Genomic DNA, 23,022 nt, shown 5'->3' on the forward strand with positions numbered 1-23,022 from the left:
GGTCAGTATCCCCGGTTACCATGACATGGTCCCAGTCTATACGATTAAGCTCTTCGCTTAATTTGTTGAAATCCGCTTTCCTAAAGTTCCAGGATTTTGCATTTCCCCTTTTGAATGTTTGAATAAAAATTACTTTGGAACTTACCATATTATGGTCACTACATCCCAAATGCTCCCTGACCTATAGATCTGAAATTGTATCTGGTTCATTTGACAGGACCCAATCTAGCAGAGTATCTCCCCTGGTCGGTTCATCTATCAGCTGAGAGAAGTTATTGTCCTGAATTGTGGATAAGAACTTACAGCTTTTAGCACAACCAGAAAATTCTATGTCCCATTGAATGTCTGGATAGTAGTGATGAGCGAATATACTCGTTACTTGAGATTTCCCGAGCAAGCTCGGGTGTCCTCCGAGTATTTTTTAGTGCTCGGATAGTTTTTATTGCCGCAGCTGAATGATTTACATCTGTTAGCCAGCGTAAGTACTTGTGGGGGTTGTCTGGTTACTAGGGAATCCCCACATGTACTTATGCTGGCTAACAGATGTAAATCATTCAGCTGCGGTGATGAAAACTAAATCTCCGAGCACTAAAAAATACTCGGAGGACACTCGAGCGTGCTCGAGAAATTTGAAGTAACGAGTATATTCGCTCATCACTACTGGATAGATAAAATCGTCCATAATAAGGACCCCATTAGTATTTGCTGCCTTTTTAAATCTGTTGCAGCATTTCCTCCTCTACCTGTTCAGCTATATTAGGTGGCTTGTAGCAAACTCCAAATTAGAAGCTTTCCATTATTGCCATCCCCGTGTACATTTACCAATACTGACTCTACATTGTCGCAGCTCCCCCCATGTCGTCACTGAGCACTGGTCTTAAGTTGGATTTAATAAAAATATACACTCCTCCGCCTTTTTTGTCCTTTCTAAATGTAACTCCCCATATTTGTCATCCAGTCAAAATGCAATAAGAGGTGATCAAAGCATATCTAACCCAAAATGGAATCAGTAAAAACATCAGCTTAAGGAGAAAAAAAAAATAAGCCCTCACAGCGCCCTATATCCCAAAAAATGAAAACATTATGGGTCTTCGAGAATGGCAACACAGACTTTTTTTAAACAAACTTCTGATTTTTTTTTTTTTAAGTGGTGAAAAAAAACAAAGGGAAAAAAGCCTATACATTTAGCATCTGCATAATCATACTGACCTGAATAATCATATTGCCAGGTCAGTTTTACCATACAGTGAACATGGTAAATGAAAAAACAAAAACAGAAAACAATTGTGGAATTGCACTTTTTTTTGCTATTTCAACGCACACAGAATTTTTCCCCGTTTTCCAGTACACTATGTGGTAGAGTGAATGGTGCCATTCAAAAGTACAACTCGTAACACAAAAAATAAACAATGTCCAAATAATTATGGACCTAACTGCATATGGAAGATTCTCACCTTGAGCCCTTATAGAAAAAAAAAGACAGCAATGAATTAAAATACACATACTTAGGACTAGAAAATAATGATTAGTGAGACAAAAGATGCATAGCACAGCATGTAACTTTATTAAGCATAGATTTGGTTCTGAGATTTACAACCCTCATTTCATAACAATAAATCAATTATTTTACAGCAAATACAAAATAGTATAATGAAAAACAAAATAGGCTCCCTTTATATAAACTAGAACAAGATTCTTAAAATGCAATGAAAAATAGATTGCTATTCAAAGGAAAAGGCATATAAATATTGGAAAATACAAAGAAAAACAAAATAAAAAAAGTACAATCAGCTTCATGTCTGTGAATAAAAAATATAGTTTAAAAACTGACCGGCCACTGTGGAAGTTCCACTTTGGGTGTAGATTTTCCAAAATGGAATGTAACATAATATACATTAGTGATGATTAATTACGCTATTATACAAGAAACATGGGTTGAGAAAAAAGTAGCTAGCTAGTTACCCTGAGACAGAAAACATTTTATTTAAAAGAAATTTTTATAAAAACTAAAATCTTGGAATTTAAAACTATAAACAAATTTATGGAGACAGAATGTGTAAGACAAGGTCCTCAGCCAGTATTGTGGCACTTTTATGTTATAAATATGGTTTATTGATTGACTCCATGATGAGAGCCTTAGATAAATGGCAGACAATAAAGGCCCGATTCATCAAGACCAGAATTGTGCACACTGGTCAGATGTGAACTGGCTGATTGGGCATGCTGGAGTCACCCGACACTCCTGATGCATGAATGCTTCTTCAATAATCTGGAGAGCCTAATCAGTGTCATGCGCCTCCATGCACTATGCCAGGGATCTCACTCCAGTTAGGTACTAGTGTGAGATTTCTGGTGTAGGGAATGCCACAGCTAATCAGGAATTAGACAAGCAGTGTCTCCATCCCACCCTAGCCGTGACCATTTTTTGTTGAAGCTGGAATGAAAAGATCAAAAGTAGTAAAGTTTAGGTGCAACGCAGTTGGCACCTAAATTTTGTGACTTTCCAAAGCTTTTATGCCAGAATTATAGCGTTGAAGCCTTGATGAATCGGGCCCCGAGTGTCTGACAACACCCAGGAAGCATCACAGGTCAAATTCTTGTGTCATGCTCTGACCCCACAGTCCGTGAATGAGGCATAACATAGAATCCATTTTGATCAAGGCTTTCCTTTAGTTTAAACCCCTAATCACAATAAATCTGGTTCTCCGCCCCTATTTCTCTCCACAGAAATCTTATTAATATAGCAGTAAAGACAGCAAAGGCTTTATGGTAATAAAACCAAGCATTCCTATTAATCAGCCAAAGGCCAGGTTCACAAACGTATTTCACGGTCTGTGTATGGACAGCAATGCATGGACTGACGAAGGTCTCCTAACCATAACAGCCTCAGACACATGAGGCTCTAAGTTCTACTTGGAAGATCCGCCGGCAGACCAGGAATTATGATCAATACGGACTGTGGCGTTTGTGTGAACCCGAACTTAGGCTGGTTTTACAAACCCCACATTCACGGTCAGAGTATGGACAGCGATCTTCAGACCAACTGTGGGTCTCCTCATCTTAATTCATATACCCCTTTGAGACTTCCAAGTTTAAGACAGGAGTCCCATGGCGGTCTGGTCTTTGTGGTCCACTCAAAACCGTGAACGTCAGATGTGTGATATTGGCCTTAATGTCCTACAGGATAAGTCAGCTGAACCCAACAATTTCAGTGGGACTGGAAGGTCATCAAGTGTATTTAGGAACCTCCAGTCTCTTCCACTGATGATTGTGTTCAGCAACATGTTGAATTACAACCCCCAATCCTTTTGTTTTCCTAGGAGTCTGGCGGTGCCCCACTCTGCCTTCCCTAATGCAAATACACACATCCTCCACAGAGCAAAGTGTGGAAATGGCTATTCGCTTAGGGAGCTCAATATACTCCACACTGTCGTAAGTTAAATACAATTCTGCTACTCCTGGGTGTAGGGATCTTAGGTGCGTAGACTATGGGTTACATATTGAACTTATTACTCAGTATGATGTAGATATTTAGGTGCCAAATTTTATGATTAAATTCTATAACTACGAGGGAGATTTAGAGCCCTGTAACAGGTATAAAGACACATTAAAACATTTACCAACACAGAAATATGAACATACAAATAGTATGTTAAAAAGTGGACATTTATTTTATGGCATGATACTGAAAGTGTATAAAGGGAACCTGCATTATTGAATATACAGTCTAATCTGTGGGCTGCATGGCATGAGCAGATTAATATATGGGATTGTTAGGAATGGATTCACTATAACGTGTAATTTACTCATTAAAATCACTGCTCATTGAACTTGGCAATCAATTGGGGCCCTGGTCAGTGATCAAAATCCTTAAAATACACAAGTGTGTATACAGAGACAGTTGTCACCAATTAGGACCGCCCACTTGACAGCAAAGCTTAAATTGGATAGAAACAACAATATATTACAAGATATTTAATTTTTTTTAATCAACAACCAATATATCAATCTGCTCAGCTTCTCATGCTCCATAACCTGTACTCTGTAGTCACCATGTTTAATGTAATTGGCTCCGTTTAAGGAATTTACGGAACAGCATTTAAGTAATAACAGAATCTGCAGTAACACCTCCAAGGAAGCAGGAGAAACAAAAATGGCAAGACTAGATATAAATGTCCATAATAATTCACAGCTTAAATAAAATAAGTCTTAAAAATAAAAATCTAAATCTCTAAAGCCAAGAATCTCAGTACACAAGAAGGTGATATGCTGGACCTTATAGGTTTATAATGCAGGTTACATTCACAACTGTTTGACCAAACCAAGCTAACCTAAAAATTACTGCATGGTATAACAAGAACATTAATAAACTGAAGTGAACCATTATCAGGAAAAGTAGACACAACCGCAACACTACCGCTCTTACCAAGGGTAGACCTCTGCAAATATACAAGAGACCAATGAACAGGAGCCAATGTAAGAGCCAGAGAATAAAATAGGATTAAAAAGAAATGGACAGAATAGAAAACCAATTCCTCTGACCACACTCCAAATATGCAAATGGCACAGCAAGTTACAAGAAAAGTGAAAAACTGACTGTCTCGGCAAAAAAAGGGGACAATACACTCCAAATATGTATGGCACAAGGAGAAGTATGTAAAGTTGGCTGCCCACTGAGAAAAAAAATATTTTACATACACATTACCAGCAGCATAACCAACCTTGTTCAAGTTTGCAAGGATTAAGTAAACGGGTGCAGAACAGAGCGACACAAAACAGGAGAAAAATCCGACCCCTAAATATGGTTCGTACAAAATAACAAAAGAGGTGAATAAATGGTACGAAAGAAAGAAGGATAAAGGAAAACAGATACAAGCCAGAGATCTGATAGCTCACAGTGCACGGCGTTAGGTTTACAGCAAATTTGTGGGATACAAAAAAGACTTTGAAGCTCTTTTTTTACCCAAGTCAGCCTAGACTGGGCCTCAGGCGGTCAGTCCATTTAGATTATTAACAAGGCATAAATGATTGTCTGTCCAAGAACATGAACACGTGCCCAGAATGCATAGAGGTGGGATACAGTAGACAATTGCTTCTAGATAGTTTATGAAAATGTCACGACGCCAAAAACATGTGATCTTCTAAATGCATATCACAGACTAGGTAGAAGGCGGATACACCAGTACTAACAAAAGCACCCAGCCTGGCTTCAAAAGGGAAGATTGAAGAAAATTGTGTTCCTATATAAACTCCTGGAAAAAAAAAAATTCTATGACTAAGGCCTCATTCAGCCATCCATGTTGCACGCATGTGTTCTGTGTTTCTCACAGCTACAGCACATACTCAATATGGTCATCAGGGCTGTTCACATATCCATGTTTTTTTTCACCAACTGTGTCCGTGCAAAACTCGGAGGCATGTTTTTTTTTTTTTACATGGATGGGTGAAAAGTTGCAATAAAAATTCTACAGCTCCATGAAAAACACAGACAGCATATGGATGGAATCAGTGTGCCATCCGTGTTCAACATTGCGAAGGATTGGAGAAGATTTGTCATTCATGTGAAAAATACAGATCCCATTTTTGGGGAGTACATGAAAAACACTGACTCCTGAATGAGGCCTTAACCTGTGTCCAGATCAGAGCGCAAGTTTGTTTCCATCAGAAGTGCGGGCTTCTAGGTTATTCTACCATCCCACCAAACAAACCCATCACATAGATCATGAATTCTTAAGAAAATGGAGACCCTGATAACCAACATGATTTCCTTGTCTTAAAAGGGAACCTGTCACAGGTTCAGTCACTGCTCTGTGTTTAGAGAGTGGCGGCTGTAACCACACCGTCGGCCCTGACTGACAGCCGGCCCTGACTGACAGCCGGCCCTGACTGACAGCCGGCCCTGACTGACAGCCGGCCCTGACTGACAGCCGGCCCTGACTGACAGCCGGCCCTGACTGACAGCCGGCCCTGACTGACAGCCGGCCCTGACTGACAGCCGGCCCTGACTGACAGCCGGCCCGTACGCTGAGCAAGCTGTCAGTCAGTGCTGGGGATGGAGTAACAATCTATACACAGAACAGTGACTGAAACCGCACAGGCGCCACTCCAGTGACAGGATAGGGAACAGTGCTGGGGGGGAATTAAGTTGCGGCAGCGGGAAGCTTCAGAATGCTTTACCTGCAGACTAACCCCACATCTGTAGGTTAATAGAATTTTTCACATGACAGGTTAACTTTAATAGAGGTGTGATAATTTGTGTATACCAATTTGTTTCTTCACATTGTCTCAATCTAACAACTACATTACAACTTCACGACCTACTTAGTGTGAGCACATCTCCTTCAGTGTAGATTTAGGCATCTCTATAAGTAGACTATCAAAGGCAAAGAAACAGCCGTGATGCTGAAGTAGGCGCCGTTTGGGAAAGGGTGGCTGGGGAATCAAACAGCTCTGCAGTTACAACCAAGGGGGCAAGTAAAAAGCTACTGCCGAAAAATAGATTAAATACAAAACTAGGAAAACACAAATAAAAAAAGAAATCATTACACCCTTTATTTCTTCAAGGGAATGATCAGAAGGTAAAAAACACACCACTCTATACACTGTAACATTAGTCGCACCCATTAACTTCCACACCTTCTGTATGAAACCAGTGTAGCAGATCTACCTAGATATCATGAATACTTAAGGATATGGGTCGGAAAAGCGCAGAATTTTTATCTGCATTTTTTTTTTTTTTTTTTTTTTAAACCTTACACCAGACTGTTTTTCTGGTCTTTTCCTTTGCATAAAAAAATATTTTAGTTCAAGACATTAAGACGAGACGTTACCCTGCAAAATCTAGCTTAAAAACAAAACATTGGTGATGCAAAGAGCGCAAAGAAACTTAGACCCATGTAATGCAGCTCTTTGCTTTCCCAAACCATTAACAGAATTTTTTTTTTTAATAAAAAGGTCACTTTGTCAGCTGACAGCTCTGTATCCACGATCTAAAATTAACAGTCTTCATCAGCCAATTGGAAGGGGTTTCTGCCATGTTAGGTCCCAAAAGCTTCAAGGATGAATGTTCAATTTAAAAGTATCTATTAAGGCAAGTCTCCAACTAAAGATCCATCTTTAGTCCAGTAAAATGCATTTACACAGTGAATTAGAAGGCCCTCCATGTCCTCGTGTCTAAGAACTGTTGGCGGTAGATATTTCCTGATTCATTTTACGAAGGTTGCCTTTGACTTTGAGGAACTCTGGCTTGTTTTCCTGTTCTTCAGTCTTATGCTTTTCCATTTCCATCTGTAAGGAGAATGACAAAATAGGAAATGTTATGATCCAAGTGAGGCTATTCTGCATGGGCCAATAGTAGACTATATCCACTACTCAGTCAAGATGGAAGGTGTAAGAAAATTAATTGCAGCTTTACACTTTATGTGATTATGTACCTGTTATTTCAGGTAACTTTTCAGTAGAAGCTGTTCTGTGTCTGGGAGACATAACAATTTTTTGCCATTTTATATCTTTTAGAACACATTTTTCATCATTTTTCGATCCTGCAGCGCCCCTTTCTAAACTAGTGGGTGAAGACTAGTTGATATGATGTCTTCTATGCACAGAAACTGAGATTACTGCACTTTGTGCTTTGTTTAGCACATGGTCCCAAAGACTAGCAGCATGGATGACTTTCTATAGCAGCAATGGGCTGTGTAGATGTGAATCCAGCTCTGGAAAAAAATTAAATCACTAACTTTAACACAGTGTGTGTCTTGTGTGCCTCTGCTTGGTTTCTCACTCTGCTGGTCACTTCTCTTCTCTCTAATAGGAAGTGTAACCTGACTCCTCACTGTACTGCCAGTTCATCTTGCTGTAACCAAGATGGATTTAAAAAGGCATTGTCCACTTTAGGGTATTTTTTACATTTATTTACTTATACACTTGTATTTGTGGCTAAAAATCATATTTGCAATTGGGTTTCAATAAAAAAATTTTGCACCGTTTCGGTTTTACAGTCTGTTTCCCTGCACATTTAACTTTGATGTGGTCAGTGGTCACAAATCAGTAGAGAGAACTGTCATAATGGGCTGATTGATGGATTCTCAATCATATTCTGTAGCAAGCAGTAGACAGGACAGTACAACACATAGGCAGCTTCCCGACATGCGCCGTACTAGTACTGCGCTGCCGGCACTGCATTAGTGCCAGCCGCAGTACTAGTACGGCGCATCGATCACCGCGGTCTTGCGCTGAGCGGCGCAGTGATCGGGTGCGGGTGTCAGCTGTATATGACAGCTGACACCCCGGAGCAATGCCCTCGATCGGCGCTATCGCCGATCGCGGGCATTTAACCCCTCTGATGCCGCTATCAATAGTGACAGCGGCATAGAGGGGGATCGCGCAGGGACGGGGGCTCCCTGCGCTCTCCCACCGGAGCTACGCGATGAGATCGCGCTGCTCCGGTGACCTGGAAGGAGTCCCCGGATCCAAGATGGCCGCGGGACTCCTTCCGGGTCATGAGATGACCCTGCTTGCCGGCGTCTGCTGAGAATCCTAATAGCAGGCGCCGGCAAGCCTCTGCAATGTGCCTGTCAGATCGGAAAAAAAAATTTCCACGTGTAAAAAAAAAAAAAAAAAAAAATTCCCATAAATACATTTCTTTATCTAAAAAAAAAAAAATAAAAAAAAAATCACACAATAAAAGTACACATATTTAGTATCGCCGCGTCCGTAACGACCCCACCTATAAAACTATATCACTAGTTAACCCCTTCAGTGAACACCGTAAAAAAAAAAAAAACGAGGCAAAAAACAACGCTTTATTCTCATACCGCCAAACAAAAAGTGGAATAACACGCGATCAAAAAGACGGATATAAATAACCATGGTACCGCTGAAAACGTCATCTTGTCCCGCAAAAAAAAAGCCGCCATACAGCATCATCAGCAGAAAAATAAAAAAGTTATAGCTCTCAGAATAAAGCGATGCAAAAACAATTATTTTTTTATATAAAATAGTTTTTATTGTGTAAAAGCGCCAAAACATAAAAAAAATACATAAATGAGGTATCGCTGTAATCGTACTGACCCGAAGAATAAAACTGCTTTATCCTTTTTACCAAACGCGGAACGGTATAAACGCCCCCCCTAAAAGAATTTCAGGAATTGCTGATTTTTGTTCATTCCGCCTCCAAAAAATCGTAATAAAAAGCGATCAAAAAATGTCATGTACCCGAAAATGGTACCAATAAAAACGTCAACTCGTCCCGCAAAAAACAAGATCTCACATGACTCTGTGGACCAAAATATGGAAAAATTATAGCTCTCAAAATGTGGTGATGCAAAAACTATTTTTTGCAATAAAAAGCGTCTTTTAGTGTGTGATGGCTAAAAATCCGCTAAAAAACGCTATAAAAGTAAATCAAATCCCCCTTCATCACCCCCTTAGTTAGGGAAAAATAATACAATTTAAAAAAATATATTTATTTCCATTTTCCCGTTAGGCTACTTTCACACTAGCGTCGGTACGGGGCCGTCGCGCTGCGTCGGCCCGACATACCGACGCATACTGTGCAAGCGCCGCACAACGGGGGCAGCGGATGCTGTTTTTCCACGCATCCGCTGCCCCATTGTGAGGTGCAGGGAGGTGGGGGCGGAGTTCCAGCCGCGCATGCGCGGTCGGAAATGGTGGACCGTCGGCACAAAAAAGTTACATGTAACGTTTTTTGCTGCCGGCGGTCCACCACAACACGACGCAACAGTCGCACGACGCTTGCGACGTGTGTCAATATGTCGCTAATGTTAGTCTATGGGGAAAAAACGCATCCTGCAGATGACTTTGCAGGATGCGTTTTTTCGCCAAAATGACGCATTGCGACGTATGCAAAAAAACGCTAGTGTGAGAGTAGCGCTAGGGTTAGGACTAGGGTTAGGGCTAGGATTGGGGTTAGGGCTAGGGTTAGGGCTAGGGTTAGGGCTGGGGTTAGGGTTGGGGTTAGGGTTTCAGTTAGAATTGGGGAGTTTTCACTGTTTAGGCACATCAGGGGCTCTCCAAACGCGACATGGCGTCCGATCTCAACGCGTTTGTTTGCGTTAAAAACGCATGCGTTTTTATAGAAAAAAACAGAACACACACTGAAAAGTCACCCACCACCATCAAGGTGATAAAGGGATCCAAACCCTAACCCTACCCCTAAACTCACCCCTAACCGTTTAATTAACATTTTCTGACAGTCATAGTGCCTCGTATTTCAGTGCCACGATATTTCAGTGCCACGTCTTTCAGTGCCCCGATATTTCAGTGCCACGTCTTTCAGTGCCCCGATATTTCAGTGCCACGTCTTTCAGTGCCCCGATATTTCAGTGCCACGTCTTTCAGTGCCCCGATATTTCAGTGCAATACGTGGCACTGAAATATCGTGGCATTCACGTGAAATACGTGGCACTGAAATATCGTGGCATTTACGTGAAATACGTGGCACTTATATACGTGGCACTTATATACGTGGCACTTATATACGTGGCACTTATATACGTGGCACTTATATACGTGGCACTTATATACGTGGCCACTGAAATATCGTGGCACTTATATACGTATATATGTATATACGTATATAAACGTATTTCAGTGCCACGCATTTCAGGTTAGGGTTAGGGGTAGGGTTAGGGTTTTTTGTTTTTTTCTCGTTTTCTTGTGTTTTTCTATAAAAACGCATGCGTCTAAAAAACGCATGCGTTTTACCGCGTTTACATGCGTTTTTTAAAAAACGCATGCAGATAAAAACGCAAGTGTGAAACCAGCCTTACCCTTGGGAAAATAAAAACGTGGGGGCTAAAATATAATTTTCGTGGAAAAAATATATTTTTTATTTTCGCGGCTCTGCGTTATAAACTGTAGTGAAACACTTGGGGGTTCAAAGTTCTCACAATACATCTAGATAAGTTCCGTGGGGGGTCTAGTTTCCAATATGGGGTCACTTGTGGGGGGTTTCTACTGTTTAGGTACATCAGGGGCTCTGCAAATGCAACATGAAACCTGCAGACCAATCCATCTAAGTCTGCATTTCAAACGGCGCTCCTTCCCTTCCGAGCTCTGCCGTGCGCCCAAACAGTGGTTCCCCCCAATGTATGGGGTATCAGCGTACTCAGGACAAATTGGACAATAACTTTTGTGGTCCAATTTCTCCTGTTACCCTTGGGGAAAAAAAATTGCGGGCTAAAACATCATTTAGTGGAAAGAAAAAATGATTTTTTAATTTTCATAGCGCTACATTCTAAACTTTAGTGAAACAATTGGGGGTTAAAAGTGCTCACCACACATCTAGATAAGTTCCTTAGGGGGTCTTCTTTCCAAAATGGTGTCACTTGTGGGGGTTTCCACTGATTAGGCACATCAGGGGCTCTCCAAACACGACATGGGTTCCGATTTCAATTCCAGCCAATTTTGCATTGAAAAGTCAAATGGCGCTCCCTCCCTTCCGAGCTCTGCCATGCGCCCAAACAGTGGTTTATCCCCATATATGAAGTATCAGCGTACTCAGGACAAATTGCACAACAACTTTTGGGGTCCAATTTATCCTGCTACCCTTGGGAAAATAAAAAATTTGGGGCAAAAAGATCATTTTTTGTGAAAATTAATATTAATTTTTTTTACGGCTCTACATTATAAACTTCTGTGAAGCACTTGGAGGTTCAAAGTGCTCACCACACATCTAGATTAGTTCCTTAGAGGGTCTACTTTCCAAAATGGTGTCACTTGTGGGGGTTTCCACTGTTTAGGCACGTCAGGGGCCCTCCAAACACGGCATGGGTTCCGATCTCAATTCCAGCCAATTTTGCATTGAAAAGTCAAATGGCGCTCCTTCCCTTCCGAGCTCTGCCATGTGCCCAATCAATGGTTTACCCCAACATGTGGGGTATCGGCGTACTCGGGACAAATTGTACAACGACTTTTGTGGTCCAATTTCTCCTGTTACCCTTGGTAAAATAAAACAAATTGGATCTGAAGTAAAAATTTTGTGAAAAAAAAGTTAAATGTTAAATTTTTTTTAAACATTCCAAAAATTCCTGTGAAGCACCTGAAGGGTTAATAAACTTTTTGAATGTGGTTTTGAGTACCTTGAGGGGTGCAGTTTTTAGAATGGTGTCACTTTTGGGCATTTTCTGTCATATAGACCCCTCAAAGTCACTTCAAGTGTGAGGTGGTCCGTAAAAAAAATGGTTTTGCAAATTTTGTTGCAAAAATGAGAAATCGCTTTTCAACTTTTAACCCTTATAACTCCCTAACAAAAAAAATTATGTTTCCAAAATTGTGCTGATGTAAAGCAGACATGTGTGAAATGTTGTTTATTAACTATATTATGTGATATAACTCTCTAATTTAAGGGCATAAAAACGAAAAATTTGAAAATTGTGAAATTTTCATAATTTGACAAATTTCTGTTTTTTTCACAAATAAATGCAAGTCATATCGAAGAAATTTTACCACTATCATAAAGTACAATATGTCACGAGAAAACAATCTCAGAATCACCAGGATCCGTTGAAGCGTTTCAGAGTTATGACCTCATAAAGTGACAGTGGTCAGAATTGTAAAAATTGGCCGTGTCAGTTAGGTGAAAACAGGCTTCGGGGTGAAGGGGTTAAGGCACGTGGTGCAAAATATGTAATAAAACAATTGCATAATTATGTTTAATTCAAAATACAAACATTTAAGTAAAAAAAAAAAAATCCTGAGAAGTTAGACAACTTATTTAAGCCGTTTGAGAGCATGATCAACTCAGTAGTAGGAGGGAGGGGAATAAACGGCTCACAATGGGGAAGGATGCAGGTTTCTGTAATAAAATACATTATATATTTCACTGGTACAACTTATTTCAAAGTAATCATCAATGCACATGCTGGAATTCCATGAATATGGGTCACGTTGAGCAACCACATTGTACATTCCCAGGACAAGTAAATATTTCAGGAAAACCTTGTAGGAAATTTCACATAAACATTTAGGATGTCATTTATGTTATGGATACATGGGAGTCCAACAGCTAAAATACCACTGCTGCTTACAAAAGTGGAGGTCCCATGGCACCCTTTGTGAATAGAGCAGTTCTGCACATGTGGAAACCACTTTGACAGATCAATAAAAGTGAATGGAGTGGTGGCCAAGCATGGTCCTGGTCTTGTAATATGTGAAGGTCATAATTCAAGCTTCCATTGAACTTGTAGGTAAAGGTGTGTTCCCATAAACTGCAATTAAGTATGACAATTTGCTGAAAGCACTGCTAAACAACAACATCAAGTTTCTTTAGCCTCAGATTACCAAGTTATATAAATGTAAGTTTCACCTCTTCTAGTTTCTGATGCCTCTTCTCCAGTTCTAGCTCAAAGTCTGACTTCTTTTGGTCAGCTTCTGCTTTTTGCTGTTTGATAACTTGATCCCTTTTCCTTTTTTCCATCACTTTCTGCAGCTCAGGTTTGTTCTGAGGCGAGAGACCTCTTGAAATAAATATTGCATTAATTAGTACCAAAATAAATCCAACAGAGATGATGAAATCGTAACCTAAAGGACCTGCTGTACCTTGAAATAGCCGAGGAAAGCAAAATGGAGCCCATTAACAATGAACGCTGGACAGATGTTAAGATGTGTAGGGCATCTCATTAAATGGGTTGTCCAGGCTTCTAATACTGATGATCCATGCTTGAGATAGGTCATCAATATCAGATTAGAGGGGTTTAATAACCCAACTAAATGGTTATAAATATTGAACGCTATTGAACATAGCACTGCTCAATGTATAGAAGCCACTGCCGATCACTGCACATCAGCTCCTATTCAGGTTAGGTCTGAGCAAATAACATCTAAATCAGAGGTGTAGGGTGCTGGAAACCACCAATCTGATATCAATGAACTATCTTATTGCTAGGTCTTCACTACTAAATGCCCAAATACAAGTCAAGTAACAGTCAAAGAGAATCCAAGAAGATCAGCATAAGAAAATGTAAAATATCCATTTATTTGTTCCTCATTAAAAAAAAATCCAGAGAGCATTACAAAATGGCTAAAACGTTGGTCACGTTTCACGCAAAGCACACGCTCTTAATCTATTGGCTACTTTGTAACATATGACTAAGAGCGCAAGCTGCACTCGCAACTTGTGAGCAACATTTTAGACATTTTGTGATGCTAGTTGGATTTTTAAAGAACAAAAAATGATATTTTATATTTTCCTATACTGGACTTCTTGGATTTTGACGGTTGGTTATCCACCTAACCCACAGGTATGTTCTGAGCAAGACAGGGGGAGAATATATTAATGGCACAATTAATAATATGCATTATTATTATATACAAAGTGTGATCCTCAGTGGCATGATGGCCATGGATATGGTTCAGTTCGCAGTCTGACTGTTGCTTTGGAGAAAATGACTACAAAGCATTGGGATAACATTATAGTAGCTGGATCTTATGTTAAACATATCACCCGTGTAGTTTAGCCTTTCTTTCAATCTGATTTTAGTAGGATTGCAATACAACTAGATTTTGTATTGTTTTTCTATGTAACATAACCATAAACAATATGGCTTAACCATATTCTAATCATTACCTTTTTTGGTTCAATAGTAATTCTCGGTGAAGATCTTGGTGGTTTCTGGACCCCTTAACAGGATTTACTAATTTATGGGGCTTTATTAGTTCTGGATTATCGGATTCAATGTAGTCCGGTTCAGCCATAATGTTCTTCCCGATTGGATAAGTATCCCCAAACTCCGAATCCGTCAGACAGTGGCCTACAACAACATATGTCCCGAAAATCAGTTATTCTTGGAAAACAATAGACATTACAGAGGAAATATTACTATTTTATTATTTAACAGTATGATCCTCGTCTACAGAGCCACTTTCTGAAGAACGGCTATGTCAGGTGACGAGTTGAGTCCAACTTTATGTTTTTTCATGGATGCACCACATAGCCCAGTCTCTAAGCTCCATTTATAGAAATCATTAATATAACTGCCATCAATAAATCTACACCCTAACCAAACAATAGAAGGTGATTAATTCTCTATAAAAAACAAACAAAAAAACGAACAACAAGCAGGAGACAGCTTTAGTTTAATACAACGGTTTTACATCAGACTATTGCACTCTTAGGCATATGAAGTTTACAGCAATGAGCCATAGAGATCCACATACAATAAGGATTAGATGTGTATGTATAAAACTCTGCACCTAAATAATACGCCGTCATGTGCACATACCCCAAGTGATTTTCTCTAGGACTGCCATATAGTCCCTATAATCCCCCTTTAATTAAAGTTTTACCAGTGCACCGCTGGGAAAATGTTACAGGAGCCGCCTGGTGCCAAAATATATCATTCCAGCATTCTGCATGCCATACTGGTAACTACATACCTGCCTCGTGTGTATACCACAGCAGCACAGGCATTTCTGTAAAAGGTGGAGAGCCGCCAAGCTGAAGCACGCTGGAATGTGGATGCTTGCTCTGCTGCTTGGGGCGCTTTTATATAACAGGATGCTGGTTACTTATTAAACAGCCAAGATACAGGTCACCTTTTAAGGAAAACAACTTTACCTTGTCAGAGTTATTATTGCATCATCAAAAGAGTCACTGGGTTACGTAGGCAGTTATGATTGCAGGTATTGGAATAACCCAGGAGATACAGGAGCTGGGGATATTGCTGGATTTGCATACATGGATTACCATATCCAAATAAGTTAGAAGGAAAAACACATTTAATAACCCTGCATTTTCATCTAGATATGGTTTGGTACAAAGGGAGCCTAAAGGAAATATTTAGAGAGCAGCCACGAGCCACAATAATGCACAGACTGCTTAAGAAACAGTTTCCAGGGGTCCTCATCAGGCTCGGACTGGCCCACAGGGTAACAGGGTAATCCCCCGGTGGGCCGCTGTGTAGATCTGGGCCCCCCAACCCCACTGTATGGGCAGTATTTGGCATAATTCACTTGATTTGCTCTGTACAGAAAAAAGCAGCATCTCATCATTCATTATCCACGCTACCCAGTTTATTATTATATAGAGATATAGGGAAATTTGGGAACGAATGTAGTATAATATTTGCATGCAAGTGAAAAGTGGGCCCCCCTAAAGTCAATGTTATTGGTGGGCCCCTGCCACCCCAGTCCAACACTGGTCCTCATAATAAACTGCCATAAAGCCTGTGTATCCCCAGGACCAGAGATTGTGCAGTTGGACTCCTAGATGAGACTCATTAGCATACAAAACACAGACTTTCATATGTAGCAGGGAACTACAGGGTGTGAAAATTTGAGACGTGAAATCTAGTTGGGTGCTATGGGCCTCCTCTTCTCCTGAGCTCTATTTTTGATACGTCTCCCCCATTTGGTCATGACAACAGAGGCTTTATCTTTAAAGAGACTTTCCAGAACTCTTTAGATTCCCTTTTTTTTTTTTTAGGATGGGTTATCAACATCCCATTGATATGGGTCTGACACGCAGCACCCCCACTAATCAATTCTTAAAAAAGTGTTTTGATATTAAGGAACTATCCTTAAGATGGGTCAACAGTATCAGACTGGCAGGTCCAGCTCCTGTCAACTCATCCATCGAACAGGTGTTAGCAGGTTAAATGTTGCCTAGAAGTAAACCGTGTAAGGAACCACTTTGTATTATGAGTAGTTGTTTTAAGGCAATGCAGATCAGCTGCCATCAACTATAAAGGGAGCTGCAGCACCCACTATCACCATACAGGGCTGTGGTGCTCTGCTCTGTAGAATATTCAATTTTGGCCGCTGCAAAAACCTACTAATACCTAAATTGGTGGGAATGACAGCAGTTGGACTGGCAATCTGATATTGATGTATTGATGAACTATCCTCAGTATAGGTCAATAATATCAAAGTCTTAGACAACCCTTTTAACACGTTCACCACTGAGGTCATTCGTGTCCCCCAATCAGCGACTATCTGCTGAAGACATTACTGAGACGGTAAGGGGAAACTCCATAGGATGCAAATATTGTTCATGTAATACTGTATAATTTTGATTCAATGGGGAACGTATATATCAGTAGGCAGCGCTGAAAGGATAAAACTCAGCTACTGACAACACACTGGCCACTGCCTACTTATTTAAGGGTCGATTTAAAGCTTAGGGTTGCAGCTTCAAACCCAAGTAATACACATATGCAGCTTGCTACTCTAAATGATCTAAAATCTTCCAATACTGCATTATACCAGATTGCTGAACATCTCTGCATGCTGTGGCGTTAGACTGTCCACATTATTCAGGTATTCGTACACTACACAACTTCTACACACAAAACTTTTTATTAGGAACACACCACAACACTCTTGGTCTGGCAGTAAAAAGTCTCATCTGAAGGACCTTCACTACACACCTACTGATGAACCATCATTTACTTCATAGGACTTCTAAATATCCATACAAATGTGAGGAATGCTCATATACAGGCACTCGTATTCCTACAGGAATTGATGAATAGTTGGATTTTTACTTTCTGGAAACAAAGGACAATCCAGACAGGAGACGAGCGCATTGTGATGAATCAGTTATATGGAATGTCCATCGGTAATAGTAACTTCAGAACATTCTTCTGCAAACAGGGAGCCAGAAAGGAAGTTACATAATGACTAGGGCTGGGGAAAAGCACCGACATTACTAACGTCAAATCAATTAGGATTGTGATGACAGTAAGTGTGCAAACCTAAGGAAATTAAATTAACCAAATAAATAAACTAAAGAAATGGGATAAAAAAAAAAAAAAAAAAAAAGAAGAGGAAACGCCTTAGGTTATAGGATGAACTCAATAATATTGTACAAAAAGATACAAGTTTAAGTATTTCAGAGTAATATTCAGGTTAGATTCATGTGTTAGAAATTATTTTGATACTAGATGGTGGCCCGATTCTAACGCATCGGGTATTCTAGAATATGTATGTATATAGCAGCCACATAGTATATAGCACAGGCCACGTAGTATATAGGAGCCATGTAGTATATAGCAGAAAAATAGTACGTGGCCTTTGCTATATAGTATGTGGCTGCTATATACATACATATCGTAGAATACCCAATGCGTTAATACAGGCCACTCAATATATAACACAGCCCAAACAGGCACTGCTCCTGATAGCCAGTTTCCTACTCCACACTGATGAGGGGCAAAAACCCCGAAACAGCTGTCTGTGGATGGATACCATGCTTGGCATAGGTGGTTTTCCTTTATTGGATGTTTTCCTTTATTGGAGGCTGCCCTTCCCTTGGTTGTTCCTTCCCGGGGAAAGGCCTGGCTATTCACTGCCTGCGTTGAGAAACACGTGATGATGTCTCCGCAGCTCCTCTACTTGCATTTGCATATTTGGGGGCAGTGTTCTGGATCACTGCGTTGAGAAACACGTGATGGTGTCTCCGCAGTGTTGGATGTTTTGGTCTCCACGAGGTCAATCATCCGTGCCTTTATAGTCTTTCTACTAGGCACTGCTCCTGATAGCCAGTTTCCTACTCCACACTGATGAGGAGCAAAAACCCCGAAACAGCTGTCTGTGGATGGATACCATGCTTGGCATAGGTGGTTTTCCTTTATTGGATGTTTTCCTTTATTGGAGGCTGCCCTTCCCTTGGTTGTTCCTTCCCGGGGAAAGGCCTGGCTATTCACTACCTGCGTTGAGAAACACGTGATGATGTCTCCGCAGCTCCTCTACTTGCATTTGCATATTTGGGGGCAGTGTTCTGGATCACTGCGTTGAGAAACACGTGATGGTGTCTCCGCAGTGTTGGATGTTTTGGTCTCCACGAGGTCAATCATCCGTGCCTTTATAGTCTTTCTACTAGGCACTGCTCCTGATAGCCAGTTTCCTACTCCACACTGATGAGGGGCAAAAACCCCGAAACAGCTGTCTGTGGATGGATACCATGCTTGGCATAGGTGGTTTTCCTTTATTGGATGTTTTCCTTTATTGGATGCTGCCCTTCCCTTGGTTGTTCCTTCCCGGGGAAAGGCCTGGCTATTCACTGCCTGCATTGAGAAACACGTGATGGTGTCTCCGCAGCTCCTCTACTTGCATTTGCATATTTGGGGGCAGTGTTCTGGATCACTGCGTTGAGAAACACGTGATGGTGTCTCCGCAGTGTTGGATGTTTTGGTCTCCACGAGGTCAATCATCCGTGCCTTTATAGACAAACAGTATATAACACAGCCCACATACTATATAACACAGGCCACGCAGTATATAGCAGCCACGTAGTATATAGCACAGGCCACATAGTATGTAACGCAGCCAACGCAGTATCTCACACTGCCCACGTAGTATATAGCAGCCATGTAGTATATAGTACTGCCCACGTAGTATATAGCAGCCATGTAGTATATAGTACTGCCCACGTAGTATATAGCAGCCATGTAGTATATAGTACTGCCCACGTAGTATATAGCAGCCATGTAGTATATAGTACTGCCCACATAGTATATAGCAGCCATGTAGTATATAGTACTGCCTACGTAGTATATAGCAGCCATGTAGTATATAGTACTGCCCACATAGTATATAGCAGCCATGTAGTAGATAGTACTGCCCACATAGTATATAGCAGCCATGTAGTACTGTATATAGTACTGCCCACGTAGTATATAGCAGCCATGTAGTATATAGTACTGCCCACATAGTATATAGCAGCCATGTAGTATATAGTACTGCCCACGTAGTATATAGCAGCCATGTAGTATATAGTACTGCCCACATAGTATATAGCAGCCATGTAGTAGATAGTACTGCCCACATAGTATATAGCAGCCATGTAGTATATAGTACTGCCCACATAGTATATAGCAGCCATGTAGTATATAGTACTGCCCACGTAGTATATAGCAGCCATGTAGTATATAGTACTGCCCACATAGTATATAGCAGCCATGTAGTATATAGTACTGCCTACGTAGTATATAGCAGCCATGTAGTATATAGTACTGCCCACATAGTATATAGCAGCCATGTAGTAGATAGTACTGCCCACGTAGTATATAGCAGCCATGTAGTACTGTATATAGTACTGCCCACGTAGTATATAGCAGCCATGTAGTATATAGTACTGCCCACATAGTATATAGCAGCCATGTAGTATATAGTACTGCCCACATAGTATATAGCAGCCATGTAGTAGATAGTACTGCCCACGTAGTATATAGCAGCCATGTAGTACTGTATATAGTACTGCCCACGTAGTATATAGCAGCCATGTAGTATATAGTACTGCCCACATAGTATATAGCAGCCATGTAGTAGATAGTACTGCCCATGTAGTATATAGCAGCCATGTAGTATATAGTACTGCCCACATAGTATATAGCAGCCATGTAGTAGATAGTACTGCCCACATAGTATATAGCAGCCATGTAGTAGATAGTACTGCCCACGTAGTATATAGCAGCCATGTAGTACTGTATATAGTACTGCCCACGTAGTATATAGCAGCCATGTAGTACTGTATATAGTACTGCCCACGTAGTATATAGCAGCCATGTAGTACTGTATATAGTACTGCCCACGTAGTATATAGCAGCCATGTAGTACTGTATATAGTACTGCCCACGTAGTATATAGCAGCCATGTAGTACTGTATATAGTACTGCCCACGTAGTATATAGCAGCCATGTAGTACTGTATATAGTACTGCCCACGTAGTATATAGCAGCCATGTAGTACTGTATATAGTACTGCCCACGTAGTATATAGCAGCCATGTAGTACTGTATATAGTACTGCCCACGTAGTATATAGCAGCCATGTAGTATATAGTACTGCCCACGTAGTATATAGCAGCCATGTAGTACTGTATATAGTACTGCCCACGTAGTATATAGCAGCCATGTAGTACTGTATATAGTACTGCCCACGTAGTATATAGCAGCCATGTAGTACTGTATATAGTACTGCCCACGTAGTATATAGCAGCCATGTAGTATATAGTACTGCCCACATAGTATATAGCAGCCATGTAGTAGATAGTACTGCCCATGTAGTATATAGCAGCCATGTAGTATATAGTACTGCCCACATAGTATATAGCAGCCATGTAGTAGATAGTACTGCCCACATAGTATATAGCAGCCATGTAGTAGATAGTACTGCCCACGTAGTATATAGCAGCCATGTAGTACTGTATATAGTACTGCCCACGTAGTATATAGCAGCCATGTAGTACTGTATATAGTACTGCCCACGTAGTATATAGCAGCCATGTAGTACTGTATATAGTACTGCCCACGTAGTATATAGCAGCCATGTAGTACTGTATATAGTACTGCCCACGTAGTATATAGCAGCCATGTAGTACTGTATATAGTACTGCCCACGTAGTATATAGCAGCCATGTAGTGTATAACGCAGCCCACGTAGTATTTAGCAGTGTGGGCACCACTTCCCTGTTAAAAAATAAAAAGAATTAAAATAAAAAATATAGTTACATACTCACCAACGGCGCTCTGGCGATGTGCGCGTGGCTGCTGCCATCTTCCGTTCCCAGGATGCATTGCGAAATTACCCAGAAGACTTAGCGGTCTCGCGAGACCACTAAGTCTTCTGGGTAATTTCGCAATGCATCTCTGGGACCGGAAGCTGGCGGAAGGCGCGAGCGCATCATCGGACTATGGAGGGTGAGTATAGCAGGTTTTTTTTTTTTAAATTATTAGTTTTAACATTAGATTTGTTTTACTATTGATGCCGCATAGGCAGCATCAATAGTAAAAAGTTGGGGACACACAGGGTTAATAGCAGCGGTAACGTTACCTGCGGCATAGCGCGGTCCGTTACCGCTGGGATTAACCCTGTGTGAGCAGTGAGGGGAGTATGGAGCGGGCGCCGGGCAGTGACTGCAGGGAGTATGGAGTGGGCGCCGGGCAGTGACTGCGGGGAGTATGGAGCGGGCGCCGGGCAGTGACTGCAGGGGAGTAGGGAGGGACTAATCGGACTGTGGCTGTCGCTGATTGGTCGCGGCAGCCATGACAGGTAGCTGGCGCAACCAATCAGCGACGCGGGATTTCCGTGACGGAAGTTGCCGACAGAAAGACAGACAGAAAGACGGAAGTACCCCTTGACAATTACCCCCTAGACAATTATATATATATATAGATTCCTATAATGGAACAGAAAATTCTTGGAAGAAATAACGAACACAAAAGACACCTGATGGACCCCCTTTGAAAATAATATGGTTCATCAATTTCCACATCAATGTTGTGCATCACTTTACTGGAAAAAAAAGTGCAACATTAATCTTCATCTTAGGCTATTTTCACAAGTTACATTTTTGCTGTTTTTCAATGCAAATTTAAAGCTTTTTTTTTTTTTTTAAATGGTACCAGGAAAAAAAGCTAAGATTTCAGAACTCTCATGCACTCGCCAATTTTTTTCTGCTTTTTTTTTTTTTTTTAACTACATGTCACTTGCAGAGTTTCTTCACCTATATAAAGCAGAGCGTAGGGGCAAAAAATGTTGCTTTCAGCTTTTGCAACAATTTAGTGAAAAAAAAAACATACTAGGTACAGCAGGATGTGAAACCCATTAATTTTTGTCATTTTCTCAAGACACCTACACCCCCAAAGCTTTTTTTGGTTTTGCGTTTTCGTTTTTCACTCCCCTTCCCAGAGCCATAACTTTTATTTTTCCATCGATATGGCCATGTGAGAGCTTATTTTTTGCGGGACGAGTTGTACTTTTCGACGACACCATTGATTTTACCATGTCCTGTACTAGAAAATGGGAAAATGTACTAGGTTCACTAAATGCTAAAACTGACCTGATTCTCCAGGTCATTACGAGTTCATAGACACCAAACATGTCTAGGTTCTTTTTTATCTATGTGGTGAAAAAAAATGCCAAACTTTGTAAAAAAAAAATAAATAAATAAATAAATTTGCGCCATTTTCCGATACCCATAGCATCTCCATTTTTTGTGATCTCAGGTTTGGAGAGGGCTTATTTTTTTGCATGCCGAGCTGGCATTTTTAATGATACCATT

At 40.7% G+C, this 23,022-nt stretch overlaps 1 protein-coding gene across 2 annotated transcripts in view; it reads right to left on the minus strand.

Moving 5' to 3' along the window:
* Positions 1 to 1,543: 1,543 nt before the first annotated feature.
* The window catches only part of FAM107B (family with sequence similarity 107 member B), an 81,255-nt gene continuing 59,776 nt past the window's right edge, over positions 1,544 to 23,022 (minus strand). The window contains exons 1-4 of one of the 2 annotated variants that reach the window (XM_077264630.1): positions 15,397 to 15,475; positions 14,588 to 14,771; positions 13,328 to 13,478; positions 1,544 to 7,287 (exon numbers count right to left, since the gene is read on the minus strand). In XM_077264630.1, the coding sequence (XP_077120745.1) occupies positions 7,174 to 7,287; positions 13,328 to 13,478; positions 14,588 to 14,771; positions 15,397 to 15,430 (483 nt within the window). In that variant the 5' untranslated portion in view covers positions 15,431 to 15,475 and the 3' untranslated portion in view covers positions 1,544 to 7,173. Of the gene's footprint in view, positions 7,288 to 13,327; positions 13,479 to 14,587; positions 14,772 to 15,396; positions 15,476 to 23,022 lie in introns of those variants that run through there. The other variant, XM_077264631.1, reaches the window with a different exon arrangement.

The sequence above is a fragment of the Ranitomeya variabilis genome, chromosome 5 (assembly GCF_051348905.1).
Source record: "Ranitomeya variabilis isolate aRanVar5 chromosome 5, aRanVar5.hap1, whole genome shotgun sequence".
NCBI classification, from domain to species: domain Eukaryota; kingdom Metazoa; phylum Chordata; class Amphibia; order Anura; family Dendrobatidae; genus Ranitomeya; species Ranitomeya variabilis.